The 20,588-nt window shown below is 43.6% G+C and overlaps 2 protein-coding genes across 4 annotated transcripts; one reads left to right on the forward strand and one right to left on the reverse strand.

The window, feature by feature from the left end:
• Positions 1–127: 127 nt before the first annotated feature.
• Positions 128–9,449, forward strand: MCTS1 (MCTS1 re-initiation and release factor). 2 transcript variants are annotated; one of them, XM_068204837.1, is made up of 7 exons: positions 128–206; positions 2,382–2,471; positions 3,903–4,055; positions 4,724–4,821; positions 5,878–6,011; positions 7,036–7,103; positions 9,002–9,449. In XM_068204837.1, exons 2-7 carry the CDS (start codon positions 2,395–2,397, stop codon positions 9,081–9,083), a joined length of 612 nt encoding a protein of 203 aa, XP_068060938.1. In that variant the 5' UTR covers positions 128–206; positions 2,382–2,394; the 3' UTR covers positions 9,084–9,449. The 2 variants fall into 2 exon arrangements, with proteins under 2 accessions (XP_068060938.1, XP_068060937.1); XM_068204836.1 differs by lacking the exons at positions 128–206; positions 2,382–2,471 and adding an exon at positions 3,064–3,221.
• Positions 9,450–11,813: 2,364 nt separating this feature from the next.
• C1GALT1C1 (C1GALT1 specific chaperone 1) lies at positions 11,814–14,245 on the reverse strand. Of its 2 annotated transcripts, none has more exons than XM_068204835.1 (2): positions 14,145–14,245; positions 11,814–13,200 (listed from the first exon to the last, which is right to left on the reverse strand). In XM_068204835.1, the coding sequence occupies exon 2, from the start codon at positions 13,193–13,195 to the stop codon at positions 12,239–12,241; it is 957 nt and encodes a 318-aa protein (XP_068060936.1). In that variant the 5' UTR covers positions 13,196–13,200; positions 14,145–14,245; the 3' UTR covers positions 11,814–12,238. The 2 variants fall into 2 exon arrangements, with proteins under 2 accessions (XP_068060936.1, XP_068060935.1); XM_068204834.1 differs by lacking the exon at positions 14,145–14,245 and adding an exon at positions 13,318–13,433.
• Positions 14,246–20,588: the final 6,343 nt, after the last annotated feature.

Consider the following 20,588-nt stretch of genomic DNA (forward strand, 5'->3'; position numbering starts at 1 on the left):
CCGCCCCCTTGGGCGGGACTGCGGGGCCGGGGAGTTCCGTTCCGGGGGCCCGTTCCGGGGGCCCGCCCTGCCTCAAGCGGCCTCGCCCGGCCCGACCCCGCCTCAGGCCCGCGCCGGCTCCGGCCGCGCTGTGCGCGGGGCACGGCGGCGTTCGCGGGAGCTCGTTCCCCCGGAGCCTGCGGCCTAGGCCGAGGCCTGTTAGCTTGGTTCGGAAAATATTTTTGTTACACTTATTTATAAACAATGATTTAGCGTCAGCTTTTTGATACTATTTTAATACATACGACTTGCACTGGGCTACAATCTATGGTCTGGTTTTGTTTTGTTTATTTATTTTGTAACTTTTGAAACAAGAACAGAAGTCGTGGGCCTATTAGTCTCTTTTTTGATATTGGTGGATCTCTTACCAAAGGGACCGTAAACTCCTGAGGAACGTCGTTAGGATTGAAACACTGTTGTCAAGTGGCTGTGGAAAAAGTAACAAACCAAGTGAAGAGGTTTTGTTCCGGGAGATTCTCCATGGCCTTCAGCCCAGAGCATACCTTGTGCACCAGACAGCAGAGCTCCTCAGGGGAAGTCTAGTGGCACTTTAATATTGGATAGAAAAGATGGACTGACTTGTGTTGACAGAAACTGGTACATAGAGATAGGAATGTAGTGTCACTAAGGCTCTTCTGGAGTATGTTTTATGACTGAGTCACCGTCAGACAACTCCTGAGGAGTTGGAATGTCATGCTTGTGATGTGTAGAAAAGCACTTTTTCCAGTTGAAAAAACCCCAGCAAAATAAAGCTTCAGTCTGGCTTTGACTGGCTTTAGAAGAGGTTGTATAGTTCCCAAGGCTACTAAATTACGTTTCAAGTCAGATGTAACAGAAATAAACAAGTTTGCTAAGTAAATAAAACTTAGTGAGTATGCTGTGAAGTTTTCCTCTGTTCCCCAGTAACTGTCATGTTCACTTAAGCCAAATTATATAAGAGGTCTAGAGATGTAAGAGATGCCAAATTTCTACACATTCTTGGTTCATTGAAAGGCTTGGATTTATAAAAGAAGACATGAGTAAGAGTCCCTTTTCCTGAAGTTGCTGTCTATGCAATCATTCAGGGGTGGGACAGTCAGTGACTTTGTCCATCAGCTAGAATATTCAGCTTTTGGATATGAGAGTGCAGGTGGAGGCAAGGTAAAGTTCTGGGGATCCAGGAAGAAGTATGACGGATATTCCCCCTTTTCTACCAAAACTTATGGGGGGTGAAATCCTAAGTCCTTTCTATTTAGCATGTGATCCTGAGGGAGATCCTGTTTCTGTCAGAGCAGTTGCTGTATGTTCCCCCTGCTTTGTCAGTCCTGTCCAGGTATCATGCTTTTAAAATTTTGGTACTTTTAAGTGACTCTGCAACCAGAGCAAATGTCTCCAGCTTTTTGGTGTTGAGGCTGAACAGTAACACTGAGAGCTGTGTTAATGAAGTCCAGCCTAGGTCCTTGGAGCCTTCTTCAAAAGTCCTCTGTACAAGCATGTTTAGATTGACTGAGCTGTTACCTGGCCCTGAACTCTGCAGCTCCCCCAGCAAAAAGCATTTGGAAGAGAAGATGGAGAGGTTGAGACCAGTCTCAAGGTTAGCTCAGCCCTGAAGGGAACCAGTGGTCCAACTGCTTTAAGGTAGTAGAAGTGTAGAGGTAAGACCTTCCTCTTGACCAAGGCAATTTTTGAAAATTTGGGCCTAATCTTGCTGTTTTAGGCAGGCATGAAACCTGTGGCTCAGGTGGCTTTAGTGAGATGTGCCGTCTTTCTCAAGAAGGGTAGAAGTTTACCTTGTGTTTCTACCACTTGAGGTAGAACATGATGAATTTTTCATTACAGTTTTAAAAAATGTGGTTGTTTGCATGGCAAAGTATTATTTGATGAAAGTTTTTCTGAGGATCACCAGAACATATGGAATAGTTTGTCAGTGTGATTAACTCCTATTCTCACTGAACTCCTATTCTCATTTTCTAATCCTGGGGATGAGCAGTGTCACTGTGTTTCAGTTAAAATTGAATTCTTGATCATCAATCAGTATTTTTTGGGGATGCTGCAAAGTAGGTGAAGGTGGCATTCATGAGTGAAATGCTTGACTATTTATGTAATGCCATAGTTCATTCCGATACTTTTTAAAAGTTATGACAGTGTTTGTTCCCAAAGCTGTACTGCACTATTTGAATGATACCATGTATAAAGCTTGATTTTACTTTGTTTGGCTGATATAACATTTAAGTATTAGGTTTTAATTACCTGTTATAGTATCAAAGGTGTTGAAATTGTTTTGTATGGAAAAAAGAAACTCAGTTGTTAGCATAATGGTAACCTGGTGTTTTATGTCCTCTCCTCCCTCCCCTTTATGCCAGTGGCGGCATTTCCATGACTCTAAAAAGAAACTGGGTGATCACCTGTGTGTCTGTTTATATAGCAGCCACCAGCCTAAAGAACAAACACAGGTCTGCTCCTCAGAGTGAAAAAGCAGTGTGGTAAATTCTGTCTGCTACGGTTTTCTATTCACAATTGCTGCAGCGATCACCAAGCAAAACCTAATTTGATTCTGATAAACACTATAGATGGCCCTCTCCACCAGAATCTATCTGTCTGGCAGCTGAGATCTTCTCTGCAAGCCAGGCTTCTGCTCCCTCCCCACCTTGAAGATGTGGCACTGTCACCTGGGGCTGATTCCCTGGCCGGCTCCAGTATCTGCTGTTTGACAAGAACTCTATTTTTTCCCCCCCAGAATGCTGTTGATAGTATCCTGCTCTGAAGCTGGCGCGACGATAGCTTCTGCTCTGCTAGTTTGAAGGTGGCTGTGTTTTTTCCAGTTAATCGTATTTTCTGTTTAAATGATGTCAGCAACTATTAGCACTTTGCTCTTCTTATTTCACCGAAAAGCGATATATTACCTGGGAAAACAGCGCCGTGCCTGTAAGTACCAGGCAGCGGGCTGCTGTGGAAGCCTAGTGACGCCGCCGTCGTGCCAGGGGCAGCGGGTGGGCAGGGGCGACGCTGAGGCTGGCGGCGCAGGCCGTGCCGCCGGCTGGCCCCGCCCGTTCCGCGGGGATGGAGCGGCGCTTCCGGCGGGCGCGGAGGGAGGGACGGCCCGGCCGGAGCCGCGTGAGAGCCGCGCCGAGGCTGTGGGTGCCCGCCCGCCGCCGGCCCCGGCCTGCCCGCCCGGCGCCCCCCGCCCGCAGGATGTTCAAGAAGTGAGTGTGGCCGGGCTGGGGGCGTGGGAGGCGCGGGGAAGGGAAGGGAAGGGAAGGGAAGGGAAGGGAAGGGAAGGGAAGGGAAGGGAAGGGAAGGGAAGGGAAGGGAAGGGAAGGGAAGGGAAGGGGCCGGGCGGGCCCCGCGCCCCCTCAGCCCCGGGCTCGGCGCTGCCCCGGCGGGAGCGGTCCCGCGGCCTCCTGGGGCAGCGCCGCCCGCAGCCCTCGGCTTTGCCTTGGGCGCTCGCTCGTTAAATGGAGCTGAGTCATTAACTTATCCCAACTTCGGGTGGTAGAGAGCGCCGTTCGTATTTCTGTGGTGGACGTGAAGGATTCGCATCGGAACAGGGCTGTGGGTGTTTGTGGTGCCAGCAGAGTACTCTTGGAGTTAATAAAATAGCGCTGTGTGCCAGGGTTTATCTGTGAGACTAAACACGTGCTGGGGCCGTACAAAAAGTTTAGGGATGAAGACAGGCTACTGAGGCGGGACCCCCTGCCTTCCCCCAGCCGAAGTGTTCCCAGGGGACAAATTTAAGCTTCATGAAATCCCATATGTGAAAGTCGGACAGTCAGTCTGTTATTAGACTTTTATAGTGAATTTATAAACATTTCTGAAGACAGCTGCTGAAAAATGCCTATTTTGTGCAGAAAATTGTGCATTTCTAAAACACTTTTGCTTGACAGATTTGATGAAAAGGAGAATGTATCAAACTGTATCCAGCTGAAGACTTCAGTTATTAAAGGTATCAAGAATCAACTGATAGACCAATTTCCTGTTATTGAACCATGGCTAAACCAAATCATGCCAAAGAAAGATCCAGTTAAAATAGTAAGATGGTAAGTATTCTCTAAAACTTCGCTTTCAAGGTGCTAGGATTGCTTCCTTTGTTTGTTTACTTTGTACAGTACATAAACCTAGCACTTTTGATAGGCATCCATCATCTCTTAATAGCTAGTAGTCCATGTCATGGCCAAACCAGAAAGTTGGCATGTACTCATTTTGCTTTAAAGGCACATGCTAGTAGGATGCTTGAGGAACTTAAAAATGCTTCCTAGTAGCTAATGCGCAGTGTACTCAGGGTCTCTCCAAGGATCAGCCTGTTGTTGAAGGGAAGCTCAAAACTGTTTGAATTCCTGTCAGTAACATTTTGCACTGTTTTTGGGCTTCCATGTATTATCTTGTTTATTTTCCCTTTTTTTTAATAGAGGGTGGTACATTTTTGCTGTGTCCTTCTCCTTATTCACTCTTTGTATTGCATTCAACAAGCAACGCCAAGGAAATGCAGTTTGTGTGTTTTGTCAGTAGGTTTCTTTTTTCTCAAAGGGGGAAGAAGTGAACAGGAGACCACTGCTGAAGAACAAGTCATACAAAAAGATAATATTTTTAGTTTTAAATTTTGTTGCTAATTGACTGTTTTTATTCTCAGGTGCTAAGATAGACCAGACTTCATAAAGTAAAATCCTGTATTTAAAGTAGCTCTTGGAATTTTTTTTTAATCTTGCAGTCATGAGCATATAGAAATCCTCACTGTGAATGGGGAGTTGCTGTTCTTCAGGCAAAGAGAAGGGATTTTTTACCCAACGCTACGGTTGCTTCACAAATGTAAGTTTCCTGAGGGTGGTCATGCTGGGAAGAGAAGGGTGACAGTGTGATTCCATAGGACATCTGTAGAACCAAATTAAAAAGATCTGCCATATATTCCATGCATATGCACATTCCAGAATAGATCTTAAAGATACATTATACTTTCTTAATTGGAATGTATTAATCTTCTGTTTCACATGTCTATGTTAATTGCTTCCATGCTATATGTTAAGCAATCTGAACTTTGATAAGTAAGAATTAAATTGTGTAAAGCTCTGTAAAAAAATCTTGAGAGGCTCCCTTAGGACAGAGATATAAATTTGCTATTGTTGGTCCCTATCTTTTTTCAAGTATTGTTGTTATACAAATACTTTTAAGTTCTTACTAGAAAAATACTGTCTTCCTGAGTTTAATGATGTATATCTGTCTCCTGTAGGAACTTAGGCTGCATGCTTTTTACTTTTCACAATTTACTCTTGCAGTTTTTTTCTTGCTGTTCTGCTTGATTGTGTTACTCTGTTTTGCATCTCAAAGAATGTTATTCAGTCAGATCTCAGTGCTGGAAATACTTCAAGAGGGTCCCTGCGCTTGGAGAGCTGACAGCTTTCATGGATTTTGTCCATGTTTGCCTTTTTTGTTCTGTTAATGTTAAACTGGTTTTCTTTCATGTTGAAGTAATTTGTAAGAGTACATGGAGTTTGCAGGATTTAAGACCCTTTGGTTTTAAGATCTCTTAGGATAGGCACTTGTGTGGTTGTTTTCCCTAGGGGAAAGTTGTTGCTCAGTCTATGGGTCTGTGAGTGTGCAGGAGCCATAGCCTGAAGTGCTGGATTACCTTTGGCTCTCAGATAAGAGATGTGGTCCGGGAGGACAGTACCTGTGTCCTTTTGGGTCAGTATTTGTGTCCTTTTGGGATGGTACCACCCAGCAGGAGCTCTGGTTATTGTTTCTCAAACTTCCTACCCTTGCAGGACAGTCTATATCTCATTATCTCGTTTAAACTGAGTTTATAATGAGCTATTCATGTTGTCATGGTGCTGTATTAATTGCAATGCTGTATCTTTCCCCTCCTAGACCCATTTATTCTCCCGCATCAGCAGGTTGATAAAGGCGCCATTAAATTCGTCCTGAGTGGAGCTAATATAATGTGCCCTGGCCTGACATCTCCTGGAGCAAAGCTTTACCCTGCTGCTGTTGACACTGTTGTTGTATCCTTCTTAACTAGGAATCGTTGCTCACTGTGAGATGAGTTAAATTTCTGTTCTTGTGTTCTCAGTTGATCATTATCTGTATTACTTTGGATTTTAATTGGATTTTCTGAAATAACTTGTAATCAGAAAGGACCTGCAGAGGTTTAGATATTGCTTGGCAAGGTTACATTTGTTCATATTTTTTCACTTACTGTATGTTCCAAACCACATAACTAATCCTGCTGTACTGTTGGGTGGGCTGCTGTTCCATTAATGTCATTGGTAAGTGGAGCTCCTTAGTGATTTTATGCAGAATGGTAAAAGTAGATGAGGTGCAGTCTAATTTGTCCCCTGCCTCCTTAGTCAATCTTGTATTCCCTTCAGAAGAATTCTCTCTTGTTCCTGAGGAATTAGGAAAGATGTTTAGGATCAACTTTATTGGAGTCAGGACTTGCTCTGTCTGATGAAGTTAACGTATGTAAAATGAGGAAAGTGTGCTAAGTCACTCATTATATTACTGAGAAAAGAACCCTGAACAAATACAGCATGTATAACACCATGCTGTGCTGCTTTTGTTGTTAGTTAGATGCTATAGGAAAAGATCAGCAGTTAACATCACGTGTTGCTAAGCTCTGAAAAGGACACATGTGATTTCAGTACTTGTGGTCTTTAAATTGGTGTCTCAGTTTTCTGTGCCTTGGAATCTAAAATGGCCCTACAAACATGTGCTGTTTTGTTCCAGAAAGGCAGAGACTGTCATCTCTGTGTTAGGCACAAAGGAAGAAATTTAGCACTGGGAGATTTTTTCTGTAATTGCTGCTCCAAGTTCATAAATACATGCTTTGTTCTACACACTGATTCAATTGTTAAATTCAGTGCATTGTTTTGCTTATCTTTAAAAACTCTAACTCTCTAATTACTAAAAGGTTAAAAGTTCAACACTGGCTTTTGAATGTGTTTTTGGAAGCAATTTCTTCATATTGCTTTTACTTTCCTGAAATAGTTTAAAAAGAACTCTGTTTTCCTTAGCAGTAATTTGTAGGCAATTATGGCAGAGGGAAAACAACATGCATTATGTGTGGGAGTAATGAAGATGTCAGCTGAGGACATGTAAGTGTTTTAAAAGCTGAAATATAATCTGTCCCATGTCATTATTCTTATGTTAGTTTGCAGTAGAAGCACCACTGTCAAAGTTACTGCATTGCTGTTGCAACATATGTTGGTCAAGTACAGAGTACTACCTGGGCTAGGCAAGAGATGTAATTTGGATTTGAGAAGATTGAAAACATTGAAGAGATTTTTGTCTGCAGGGACAGCAGACTCTAGTCCTGCTGGATCTTGGTTGCCTATCCAGGCTTTTTTTTTTTTTCTCTGTGTCCTGCTCTTTTTCTTCAGGGTGTACCCACATGCAGCCCAGCATTCCTGCTTGATGTGCTGACTAACTTAGCTGAGCCTCTTGTGAAATTTAGAGGTCTGCTCTGGATAAACTGAAAACTATTTGAGAAGGAAAAGAGATACAGAAAATGGAAATGGATGTTAGTTGTTCTTGGCTTTCAGATAGTGCTAAGTTAGAAGTAGCTAAATCACTTTGTCATTTTAAGTTCTATTAACGTCTTGCAGGATGTGATGTGCACCCAGCAGGTTTGGGCTGTGTTGGTTTCCAGACCTGTCTGTCACTTGGGGCAGTGAGGAAGCTTTCTTGGTGAAAACAAGTTACTCTTTTTTACGTGGTTAATTCTCAACAAGCCTGTCCTAAGTCGAAATAATAGCATGAGGCAGAGAAGGGGAAATGTCTTAGAGGACAGGGATAGAGTGGGACTGCAGAAACCTGGATTTGGACCTGCTGTAGCTGTTGAGGAATTGTATTCTTCAGGATTCTTTGTGTTACTTCAAAAGACTCCAAGAGTAAGTGGAAAGAAAAGCTACCTGTGTTCCAGTCCTAAGAGAGCAGTGACACACTGTCATCATTGCAAACCAAGGTCCTTTGTATGCCTAACTTCAAATCCACCAGCCTTGCAGCTGAATATCCTGTTCCTGTGAGAAGCAACATGAACTGGAGAAGAAAATGAAATGATACTCCTCTCTGCAGCCTGTTAGCTGTTTCTTTTTTGTGTGACATTGTTCCACAATTTTCTGGTTTAGGCAGTGGGATTTCAATCTCTTGATGTGATTACTGCATATAATGTGTTAATATTATGTTAGCAGCATTTCCCTTCCTGATTACTTTTGGACAGGTTGTGTAAGTAATAGAACACTTGATGTAAATAGAGTAAATTATATTCTCCAGGGGAATGAAACTTGTTCTCACTTCCAGAAGGAGATTTGTCTTGTTTATTGTGGCAAAATTACTTCGTTGGTGTTTTTTTTTTTTAAACAGGAAAAATAAACATATCCAGTGCAGACACAAACCAGTAATTTTTAGAAGATGACATGACTCAAAAGACAGTCAATACTACAGAGGATAGCATGTCACTAACAAGCTGAAAGTTCTTGGCACATACATTTAGCAGCTTTAATTCTTTATTAAGTGGGTAGATGACCTGCAACTAGAAGTGAGGCAGCTCACCTGCATTTGGTTTGTGTCATTGGCACACTTGGAACCAGAACTTGTTAGATTCCACATTCCAGTTGTCTTGTACCACATCCTGTGCTGGGAGGGGAAGGCTCACAACTGCTGTGCTACTTTGATAGAGAAATGGTAAAATTAAGAAAAGTAGCAGAAGTATTGTCTGAAGAACTGTATCCCACAAAAAAGTAGTAAAAATACAGTGGAAAGCTGTTGAAAAAATGTGGAAGGCAAATATTGTCCTGTTATCAGTCAGCAATGTGGGCAGGTGTAATAACAAATACATGTTTCTTGTCCACCTGCTGTGGAAGATAATGACTTTGTGGTTGATAACTTTCCCCTTCCAGTTGACAAATGTTGCAGTTTCTACTTGAAATAATATAGTTGGTAGTGCTCTCCTATTTAACCTAGCTAATACTTCTGTACATTTTTCCTCCTACAGTGAGAAGGTCAACAAAGGGATTGGTATTGAAAATATCCACTATTTAAATGATGGCCTTTGGCATATGAAGACATACAAGTGAAACAACAGGAACTGTTACTCCAAAGGAATGCACTTAGATTAAATGTGGACTGCTTTGTAATTCCTTGTTTTTAATGTGACTGAATGTACAAATTATTTTGTTCTGTGGCTATGCTAAATAAATCAGTTGAATGCAAAAGTACTGTTAGGCTACAATAGTTTTCTAGATTTCTTTTTATTACAGTTATTGTGTCTTAAACCTGAGTCTTCAGTGACTGAAGATATTTGATGAAAGATTCTGCATGGACTGTGAGTAGATTATTTCAAATGGAAAGGAGGAAAAAGTCAAGAAATGTTTACATTTTTGTGCTCTTCTAAAAGAGTAATATAAAGTGTGTGTGAAATATAAATATAGTTTATAAAACCTCTCAAGCATTTCAGATTTTTTCTTCTGATTGATATCTTTGTAAGTCTACCTAGTTTCTTGAATGTGGAGAAATCAGGTTTTTTGACATTTTTTAACTTATAAGAGCATTAACTCCATTTTACTTAAGGATTTTCTCATTTTAATATGCATTTATCTGTATAAGATTTATGAACTCAGACTGATATGTGGATTAGAAATTCCTTCATGGTGGCTCAGGATTAGAAATTCCTTCATGGTGGCTCATATCTGAAGACTGTATGTATGTTCAGATTTCTACCTGCCAACACTTTGATACTGCTCTCCTAGAGGAGTTTGCAGTAATGGTGGGCACTCTCCCAGTGAAGTGTGTGCCACCCTGGTGCCTGATACTCTCTACTCCCTGTGTGCCGCTTTCTTTTAGGAGCAGAAATAAAATCACTGTTAAACAAAGGCATGACAGCAAAACATGTTTTTCAGTGTAGCCAGGAGCAACTTTTTCAGGTGGAACTTGAAGAGCTCTCAGCTTGTGCACACTGCCACATGTCTCTACAGCTACAGAACGGGTTCAGGAGCACTGTGTCTGGATAACCCAGTCCTTTGTTCAGCACACCCAAAGCTATGCCTATGGAAAAATGGAATACTGTAATAAATTAAGGAAACTTTTAAGGTCTACCACTCATAACTGTCTCTGGAAGCCTTTATTAATATTTCAAGTCTTTACTCTAACACATGCATTTTACTAGAGCAGAATGTAATTTCATGTGCCAGCGCCTGTGGTGCTGTTCTGCAGGCCTGGTTTCCCCACCCTGGGACATTTACAGATGATAATAGCCAAGGTGTTCTCCATCTGATTCTAAAGCCAAGTTAAGACATGGCAGAAGGAATGCTGCTTTTAAAATTCTGTAAAATTATTTACAAGACTGTACTTCTGAAAATAACAGGGTAAATCTGAAACTGTTTATCAATGTAGGAAGACAAAATTTAAGCAGTGTTGCAGAAAGAGTTCTGATCACACCTCCAAACTTCAGAATGCTGGTGAACTTTCTGTGCATCTTAAAGATTTCATTGTAAATGTACTGATTTCTGGTTGGTATTATGGAAAGTCAGTTTATGCTTCACTGTTGGTGTTTTTTGATTTTTTTTTTTTTGTGTAAAATGAGCTAATCTTGCCTTTTGTGGTTTGCTTTTAACCCTTCATTTTATCTCTTCCTGTTGTCCTACAGCACCTCAAATCTGTGACAAATGAGATTTTTTTCTTGTTGGAATTGTTCACTCTCATTCTCCTATGACTGCTGTTGCTGCAGGGGGGTCAGAACTGTTTTTAATAATCAGAAACACTGAAAAGAGAGTTTTGCTTCCTTTATCTGGTTTTGTCAAAGTTTTTGCAGCTGTGTTATTCTGTAAGAAGATACAAGTCAAATCAGGCCTAATTTATATACCAGTTCAGCAAAACATCAAAGGTGCAAGCTTTACCTAGGTTTTGGCAGCAATCATGTATGTTTGTGTTGCTGTCAGCTGAGCTGACTGACAGGGAGGACAAGCAGGTGCATCTTGTCTCACCTTTCAAAAAGCAGCTGAGCTGTGGGAGCTTGTATAGGGGTCTGAGTAGTTGTCTTGTCAAAAACCTGATACTTAAAAAACCCAAGATGTGGACAGTCTCATCAGCTCTGAAGCAGCTGTTTCACTTCCCCACCTGCCCACTTGCAGCTCAGGCTAGGGTGTTATAACTGGTTGGTTAAAGGTGAGATAACAGTCTGCTCCTATGTTTTAGGAATATCGTAGTACCAACAAAGCCTGTGACAGTCACAGATGTTACAGATGGATGTTGTACCATCTTGAAGATGGTCATACTACCATCTGTAGTAGTCTTGAAACACCCATGTCAGGTCACTGAATTCTAAATGGAGTAAGTACTGAAGTGCTGTTTGTCTGCACAGGCTGTGGGTGGATAGGAGTGTGACCCAGGAACTTGTGTAAAACTGAGTGCACTGTATTGTAAAGGAAAAAAACCAAAAAACCCAATCCAAACACCAAATTGTACTGACAATTAACCAACTTCTTCCTTGCAAACACTTATTAGCAGCCACTAACAGGAGTAAAAATAATACTGAGTGTTTATTCTAACATGCTTATAGATGGAGTGAATTTTTAAATGAGCAATTAATCTTGTGCTAATACTCCCTGACCATGTTAATACCTATTCAAACAGAGTTTATCTTTTGTCTGCTTAGACAGTAGTCCAAAGGGCACTTGATATTACTCTGCTGCAAGATTTCTTGTCACCTTGCTTCCTGCTGTTAGAAGGCTGTATGTGAGGTGGCAGGTGCAGTGTAAGCTCAAGCTATTGTGTATTCAGTGTAGAAGAAATAGCCTAAAGTTACAGTCTTTGAGACTGAATCTGTAATCAGTTTTATTGGTACATCTTAGAAAGATATAAAGACATTCTAGAAATGCCTGGAAGAACTGAAATAATCAAAGTCTTGCAAAAATATATTTGTAAGAGTAGACTAAAGTTCATTTGAGTTTCCATTAATAAATATTTACATGTACAAACCCCCCCTATAAACTTAATTTCCTTTTATAATAAACATTAACATCTTTTTATAATTTCATTCCAGCATTGTCATCAAAAGCCAGAAGCATTTATCTATAAAAGATTTAGAAAAAAATTCTCCTTCCACTTTTAAAATTAAGAGCTTTACCAAACCTCAGTGTGCAAAAGAACCTGTACACCAGTACTAGAATGTGTCAGTACAACTGTGTTGTGAGAAGAGCCGACTCCACGGCTGCAGGCCTTCCCCGAGGACACATCAGTCATTGTCCGAGCCCGGTGGGGGCAGGAAGACCAGGGCGTCGCTGTACGAGTGGCCGTAGGGCCTGAGCCTGTACACCCCGTACATCATCACGTGCATGTGGTTGGGGGCCAGCCCGCTGAAGGTGATGGCCATGTCGGAGCAGCAGCCGTCCACCACCTGCTGCGGGTGAGTGGACATGGCCTCCTTGATGAGGGCCCCGACGGACTTAGTGTTAAAGACATCTTTTCCTTCTGAATCTTCAGCGTTTTCAGCAAACACACCAGTGTACTTGAGGCAGATTGCCAGCTGTTTGTCCTCTGCGAGTTTCCAAATCATACCTCCCTGCTCTGGACACTTGTCAGGGTCTTCAAGAACACGGGAGAGTCGTCTTAGCGACTCAATGCTTAAGACGATGCCTCCCTCGCCATCTACATACTCAAGGTCACCAGATTTCACAGTGTGGCCTATGTAAAAAGGCTGCGAGGGGTCTTTTTTCAGTAAGAAATACTTGAGATTTTCAATTATAGCAAATGTTGTTGGGTATGCAAGGAAGAACCAGTTGAATTCATCCTTATAGCGTTCGTACGTTATCTTGTAAGCTTTCCGCATCATCGCCCACATATCGTTTGTGTTGACGGCTACAGAATCGAACACTTTGACCTTTTCTGAGCTGTAGAATTCTGCCTTGTCACAGTGCTTGCTCCAGGTCTCCCTTGCTGCAGCCCAGTGCCCCAGATCTTTTGGTTTGACAAGGATGATACAGTAAACATGGATGTTTTTACTAAGCTCCACACGTTCACCTTCTGAAAGGTTTAAGACATCTTCCTTGTTGGGAGCCTGGATGTGATGATGCTCGTGGTGATGTGCTTTGGTCCCATGGCCCACCTTAATGTGTCCGAGGAGCGTAACCAGCATGCAGAAGGCTCCTCCAAGCACCACACCCTTGATGAAGGAGCTGCTTTCAGAAATCATTTTTCCTAGAAAAAAGATGCAGTGTAAGAGCTTACAGGAATAAGTGCGCCAGTGCAGGTTCCACATGGTTCTAATGCAGCCCTCAATTTCTAAACCCAGCTGCAGTCCCTTATCTCCCGCACCAGGACAAGGCTGGTGAAAGCGGTGGCGATATCCAGGTTCCCGGTCGCGGCTCTCGGTAACGGTAGGACACGGGCCCCTCTCCGCTGCCGTGACCGCACGGCCCCGGCGTCTCCTCGCCCGCAGCACCGAGAGGCCGCGGGACGGGCTCGGGCGCTGACGCGGCCCGCGCGCGGCGGCGTTTCGCGGGGAGCCCTCCCGGAGCCCGCTCCCCGCCTGCCCCAGTCCACGGCGCTCGGTGCCGGAACCGCCGCAGCTCCCCGACCGCGGCCCCGGCGGTACCGCCGCTCCACGAGTTCCCCGAGCCGCGGCCCCGGCGGTACCGCAGCTCCCCGAGCTCCCCGACCCGCGGCCCCGGCGGTACCGCAGCTCCCCGAGCTCCCCGACCGCGGCCCCGGCGGTACCGCCGCTCCACGAGCTCCCCGACCCGCGGCCCCAGCGGTACCGCAGCTCCCCGAGCTCCCCGACCCGCGGCCCCGGCGGTACCGCAGCTCCCCGAGCCGCGGCCCCAGCGGTACCGCAGCTCCCCGAGCTCCCCGAGCCGCGGCCCCGGCGGTACCGCAGCTCCCCGAGCTCCCCGAGCCGCGGCCCCGGCGGTACCGCAGCTCCCCGAGCTCCCCGACCCGCGGCCCCGGCGGTACCGCAGCTCCCCGAGCCGCGGCCCCGGCGGTACCGCAGCTCCCCGAGCTCCCCGACCCGCAGCTCCGGCGGTACCGCGGCTCCCCGACCCGCGGCCCTGGCGGTACCGCAGCTCCCCGAGCCGCGGCCCCGGCGGTACCGCAGCTCCCCGAGCTCCCCGAGCCGCAGCTCCGGCGGCCCCGCCGCTCACCGGAGCCGCGCGCGCCGCCCCTTCCTGCGCCGCCGGAAGCGCCGCGCGGCCGGCCCGGGCTCCGCGCGCTCGGAGGGGCGGGGGCGCCGCCTGGCGGTGCGCGCGCGGGCCTGCCTCCCTCACGGCCCGCCCGCCCCGCGCTCCCCTCAGCGAGGGCAGCGGCCGCTGGCGGAGCGCTGCGGGCACAGCCGCGAAAGAACCTTCCCACTCCGAGCGTTCACGAGACCCCTGGCAGTCACGCTCCCAGCGCCAGAGACAGTCGCCGCCGGGACAGAAGCCTCTTCACGGCGGCCTCAGGGACAGGACGGGTCCCCCGCCTTGGCTCCCTAAACACTGCACTCACACAGTCAGACCAGGTTTCCCGTAGCTGAGTCTCAGATGTCTCGTCCCATAAAGGGATTTATTTATTTACAGCAACACATAAACAGCTCGAGTCGGTGCCTCCGAGGAGAATCCCAATTAAGCAACCCCTGGGCTTTTATCCCCTCACAGGGTCCCCTCGCACAAGTGTCACCCTCCCTCCTCAGTCCTCTGCCCCTGCCCCCATCTCTCTCTGTCCATCCACCTCACTGGTGCCTGGTCTCCTTTATTATCCAAAAAGATCGGCAGTTCTCGTCTCCTGCTATATCTCTCTTTCCATCGGCCTAGCTGGCATCACCCATCTTTATACCCTTTGTAATCCCAAAGATTGGCAGTTCAGAACTCACCTCGGGCTCCCAGAGCTCAATCTGCATCACAACCCCATATCTTGCAGGAAAAGTTCAACTTTTCAGCACAAACTCTACTTTTAAATGAGAAGGCATATGAATGGGGACAGAATAGTGGAGGCAGAACTGGCCTTAAACTGTATACAGGATCAACTCAAATATATCCAAGTATATCTAGGATCAAATACATATCAAGAATATCAGCATTTCAGGTATATCCATGGAGATACTGCCATAAATTTCCTAATCAATACAATAAACTTTGCTTAAAGCATGGTACATTTTGCTTGTTCCTCTGCCTCCCTGGCAGACAGCACAACACACACAAAGTCAGTTAATATTTAGAATAATAAAAAAAAACTTATTTTCAACTAATATATTTTTTCTTCCCTTCAGTGATAATTGTTCTGATCTCCAGATTGTCAGACTCTCTTTCATCAACTCTCAAGAACTTGGAGTTGACACCTGATTTGAATGAGCATCACAGAACAACAGTTTGCTCCCTTTTCTCACCCGCCTATTGGAAAAAAAGAGAGGTTTTACAAGTTTTTTCTCTTATTTTTAGCAGATCAAACTGTACCCAGAGGCCAACATATTGATTACAATAAATCCCTATACAGGTTTTCCCTATATTGTAAGGTATATCCTGGTTGGATGAATTTAGCAGGTTTTATATTAGTCAATTTACAACTGAGGTGCTCTGGATTTTATGGCACCTGTCTGGGTGCCTCAGATGCCTCAGTTATTTGGCAAGGTTTTTTTTTTTTTTTTTTTTTTTTTAGTTTGTACTGTAGAAGTCAACGCTTATTTGGCAAAAAGACCTCCTGTAGGACGATTGATTTCTTAGCTCTTCTGGGCCTAGGGAACAATTGGTTGATGTTCAGGTAAAAATGTTACAAAATAATTCCTTTGGTTGGGTCACTGCATGCCCAAAATGGTTCCATTCAGTGGAACTAAAAGCCAGTAACACACAGTGATAGGAGAGTACTGTCAGCTTGTACAGGTAGTTCTGTTGCTGCACTAGGGGAACGTCACTCATTCTGTATTTGCCCACCTGACCGCTTTAAAGGAATAAATATGTGGACAGTCAGGTTTTTATCACATACCAGAGACTGGAGATGAGTTCAAAGCCTTTTTTAGTATCTCCTGTTTGCAGAGTCAATTGTGGCTTTCAGGGCTTCAGCAGTTGCTTGATCATGTACTTCACAGAGATTTGAATGAGTTGCGACTCACTGCTTCAGCAGATGCTTCAACAAATTGTTTTCCTGCTTTACTTCAGTGAGGTTCTTTCCAGGTCTCTGACAGAATGACTAATGAAGCTACAGATCTTGACTGTTGCTTTAATGTCTTTTCAACATTGTTTTATCCAGCAGTAGATCAGTGAAGAGAAAGTCTAAGCAGCATGGAAAGCATGCTATAAACCCAGAGCGACTCTCTGGCTTCTGAAGTTGTTGTTTGGTGTTAAAAAGACTAAAATGGCATTGCAATGCATAAGGTCTCACAACAACGATTGTTAAGTCTTTTGGAGTTCATTTAGACACACAAGTACTCCTGTTAACTGTCCATCTCAAATTACTACAATAAACTATTCTTAAGAACTTCAGGGGATAAGTATTTGAAGTCACTCTGCCATCAGCTGGGAACCAACCAAATCTTGTAACAAGGGCCAGCCCTAAGATGGAAGTTAAGTGAGGAAAGTCAAGGGAAATGCTCAGTCACATTGTAGGAATGAACCAGGAGAACCGACTCCTCTAAGATCACTGCAAATGGCCTTGCATTAGTTTTGTATTAAAACATACACTCCTGTATTCATAGAGAGTATGGCCAGATTTCAGCTTTGAGTACTGACTCGCTGTCCATGGAGATGTTTGTTAGCTGCAACTTCATTCCTACTTCCTACTGATCCTTCATAGTGTCTCTACCACCTTCTGGAGCAGTAGCAGCCTTTGGAACCTACAGACCTGCGTCAGGATCTACACTGCTGACAGAGCTGATAGGCCCCATGGTTCATTGTTTATCTCCACAGACAGAACTTTGTTATTTTCTGTTTGTCTTTCTTCACTTGCTGTAGCTGCATTTGCCTTCTGGTTCTCTTTCTTGCCTCCAAGGAAAGACATCAAACATATTCTCACTGTGTGGTGCAAAACATCCTTGAGAGATTGGCTATTATCAAAATAAATTTGTTAGGAACTTTGTTCCAATTAATGTGAAATGTTTCAGCTGACACATGAGTTGTCATCTTTTACAGGCATTGCTTGTTAATGATCACAAATGAGTGTCCAGACCCATCTGTCTTCCTGTTAATGTGTGTATGCAGCGAGGAGGCTGGGCTGGAGCCTGCAGTTGCACTCAGAACAGGTAGCTGAAGCCAGGGAGAGCTATTGCAGGTGTTTCTGAGCAGTTAAAACACCGGTTGAGCTACATGTCATATAGAAAGAACCCCTAATTAGGAGATACTGTTGGAATTAAGAGAAATGCAAAGGTTAAGTTGAACTGGGACAGCTGACGTTGAGACATCATCCATATATTTATAATGCTGAATCTACTGGAAAATGCACAAATTCTACCCGTCCATTTGACTGCATCAGAAGTGAGAGGTTGTTACAAATGAAAGGGGAGAGCTTAGACAAGTCCCTGCCTTTGCTCAGGTCTCTGGCACTAGACAGTAGCTTTATTGAGGCAGCCAGCACCCCAAAACCCACTCTCACTTGCAAGTCCTTAATAATGACCAATGAGGCCTATTACAACATGAATTATTTATTGAGTAGACATAAGGAAAACAGGCATAAGGCTTTAACTGTCTTACAACACAGGATAAACAAAAGCACTACTACTAGATAGACATACAGAGCACAATAATAAAGGTACCTATGTTATAGCTAGCAAAGAAATAGTATAGATTAGGAGTCAATGTCACTTACCAACAAATGATGGTGCTGTGCAAAGAGTCTCCTAATTTCTCTGAGTCCCAGGGAAGTATCTCGATGTGAATGTCACCACATCGAGGAGAACTCTCTACACACTCAGAGAGTTTATAGGAGATTTTTGGTTTAATGAAAATCATAGTGGTCTTTTATAGTTGTAAAAAGTGCTTGTCTGTCAGTCGCTTATTTCTGGCTTATCCTTTCCCACCACTCAAGGAAGGATGTTTATTGCTGGCTGAATGTGTTTTCAGCTGAGATAATTAATCTGGAGACAAACCATTCTGGTCTAGCTTAGCCATGGGGAAAGTAGAGATAAGCTTTTGCTGTATTGGGAGGTGAAAGGTCCTGTCACAGGGGTGAAGTGCGGTTATGATCTGAAGGCTGCAAACTCACCTTGAGTAGCTGAACACCCATTGGAGCCAACAGAGATGGTGCAAGAAAAGGGCTTTTAAGAAGAGGCCAACTATGTTCTCTTATAGTATGGTCCTTCCGATTGTTTCATACAGCCCATAAAGTGTATAATTGAACAAACATCTGCTGAGGTCTTCAGTCCTATTGTTGAAAAGTTTGGGAATCCATGTTTTGAAGTAAAAAATAGTGAGGTGGAGATTCTAGTTTGCAGTAAAATAAAGCCATATTTCTTCATTCAGTTAACAGGCACCTGCCCGGCTCAGCATTTCTTTTGGAGGCAGATGGATTCCTGAGCCACACTTTAGCCACCTCTTCTGAAAAATTTCCCCCTGCATTCCCTTCTTCACTTTAGTTTTACTTTTAGGAATCTGGAATCTGAAAAGACACAAAACCATTGTAGGTCATGTGCATCTTGAGTCATACAGTACCAAAACCTTGTCATAAGGGTAGGCACTGGACAAGGGAATGAAGTTTTAAAGCCAAGTGCTATATTTTTAATACTTATTTCAGAACTCAGATTGAAGTATTTACCTTTGAAAAAGTGTTCTCTCCAATTGTTGGACAAAATGTGAAAATTATAGTTGAAATTCTCCTATATTTATAGGAGGTAATGCATAATATGATCTTTTAGCCTTGAAATCTGTTAAATTGGTGAACTATGTTAAACAAGTTTTAAATTGCTTTTCTCTCCTCTTTCTTCCATGAGTGTTGGAATCCTGGATGATGAGAATTTTAAACTTTCTGTGCTTAAAGGCACAGACCCACAAGAGAACACTGCATTTGATGTGAGGTCATGGAACAAGCTTTTAAAATTGATTAATAGCACTGGGATTGCGGGTGTGTAGTTGGTTAGAAGTCTCTAATATCACAGGGTGGAAAACTTAGAGTTTGGGATTTTAGAATATAGAAATAAATATGAAGCAAGATGGAGGTTTTAGGGTGGAGGCAGATTCTTCTTCTTCCTTCTTCTTCATGGGTTTGGGTGATGTTTTGTGATTGTACAGAAAAGTCCGCATTGTGGACTTCAGGGGATCAGTTATTGGGTTAAAAGGGAAAATAATCTAGGTGTCATTTCTTAATGGGTTAATTTAGTTTTAAAAGACCTTTTAACAAGAGTTAGTTAGCCATTTTGTGCCTTGCTAATGAAAAAGCTGCCGAACTCATGGTAGTAAGACTTTAACATAGATAAAAAATAATAAACACCTGAGTCTGGAAATGAAATATCATCTCAAGTACCTTCAATCCTGACTTAGAGAAAGCAATAATGAGCACTGTGAAGGAAGGGCTTGTGTCCCAGATTGAAAGGCAAGATGTATTCCATTTCCCATCTGTATGGCAGTTGTCTTCTGTTAAGTGGGCAGTTTTCCTTATCTCTTCCACAACCAGTCCTCTCTCTGTGGAGACATCTGCTGATAACGGGCTATTGAATGACACTGCGAGACTGGTAAGAACTAGAACATCCCATTGTGAGATTCTCCGCCCAGAGGGACGAGCCAAGCATTCCTAACTGGATATAATCTGGGGTTTTGGGACACCAGACTCAGCCTTTCCACTGGTTCCCAAGAGGAACAGCTGGGGTTTTCCATTGGACCTTCAGAGGAAGACTACACCCTTCTACAGGACCACTGCTCCAACAGAACCACATCTGCCACTCCAGGAGGACTGCAGCCATTCCAATTTGGACTGCTACCAACACACTGGCCAAAAGCGTGACAGGCTGCATTCTCACTCTGTCAGTGGTTTTTCTTTTGTATTATTGCATGTATTTTGTTTCTTTTCCCTTTTCCTAATAAATTGCATTTCTGACTTAGAGTCTCTCACTGGTTTTGCTTTCAAACCAGAACAGCTTGGCATTGAAATGGCTGTTATTTAGATGGTCCTGTGAAGGTATGTAAGAAGGAAAAGATATGTGACTCCAAAAGAACTTTGGACTGCGTTATAATTTCTTCAGTTTTTCATGTGCGTCGCTGAATACAAAACCCATCTTATTGTCTGAGTATGCTAAATCAATCAAGTGAATGCTAATGTCCTGCTAGCTCCAGCAGTTCAGCTGGAATTGAACTATCAGAGACAATGCCTAGAGCTGAACTGACATCATTGTGAGTGGCTCCAGTGCAAAAGTACAACAGAAAGAGGATATAAACTAGGCTTTTTAATGTCAACTCTTAGAAGCACAGGAAAAAATGAATTATCATTGATCAAATAGAAACAGACAAAAAAAAAAAAAAAAAAAAGAAAGACAAAAAGATAGGGAAATCTTATTTTCAAGATCCCAAAGGAAAAAAAATGTTGAGATGAAAATAGCATTCTACTAGAAAGAATGAGTTCTTAATAGGCCTTTAAAATAAAATGCATGAAACATTTATGCATTATAACAGTGCATTATAACAGTGATTAAATGA

This window comes from Anomalospiza imberbis, chromosome 14 (genome assembly GCF_031753505.1).
Source record: "Anomalospiza imberbis isolate Cuckoo-Finch-1a 21T00152 chromosome 14, ASM3175350v1, whole genome shotgun sequence".
Taxonomy (NCBI): Eukaryota; Metazoa; Chordata; class Aves; order Passeriformes; family Viduidae; genus Anomalospiza; species Anomalospiza imberbis.

Bases quoted from the DNA above. Each gene is read 5' to 3' on its own strand.
- MCTS1 (XM_068204836.1), top strand. From the start codon at position 3,079: ATGGAGCGGCGCTTCCGGCGGGCGCGGAGGGAGGGACGGCCCGGCCGG. The intron at 3,222-3,902 runs GTGAGTGTGGCC...TTTGCTTGACAG, and splicing joins GCCCGCAGGATGTTCAAGAA to ATTTGATGAAAAGGAGAATG. The intron at 7,104-9,001 runs GTAAGTGTTTTA...TTCCTCCTACAG, and splicing joins AAGATGTCAGCTGAGGACAT to TGAGAAGGTCAACAAAGGGA.
- C1GALT1C1 (XM_068204835.1), bottom strand. From the start codon at position 13,195: ATGATTTCTGAAAGCAGCTCCTTCATCAAGGGTGTGGTGCTTGGAGGA.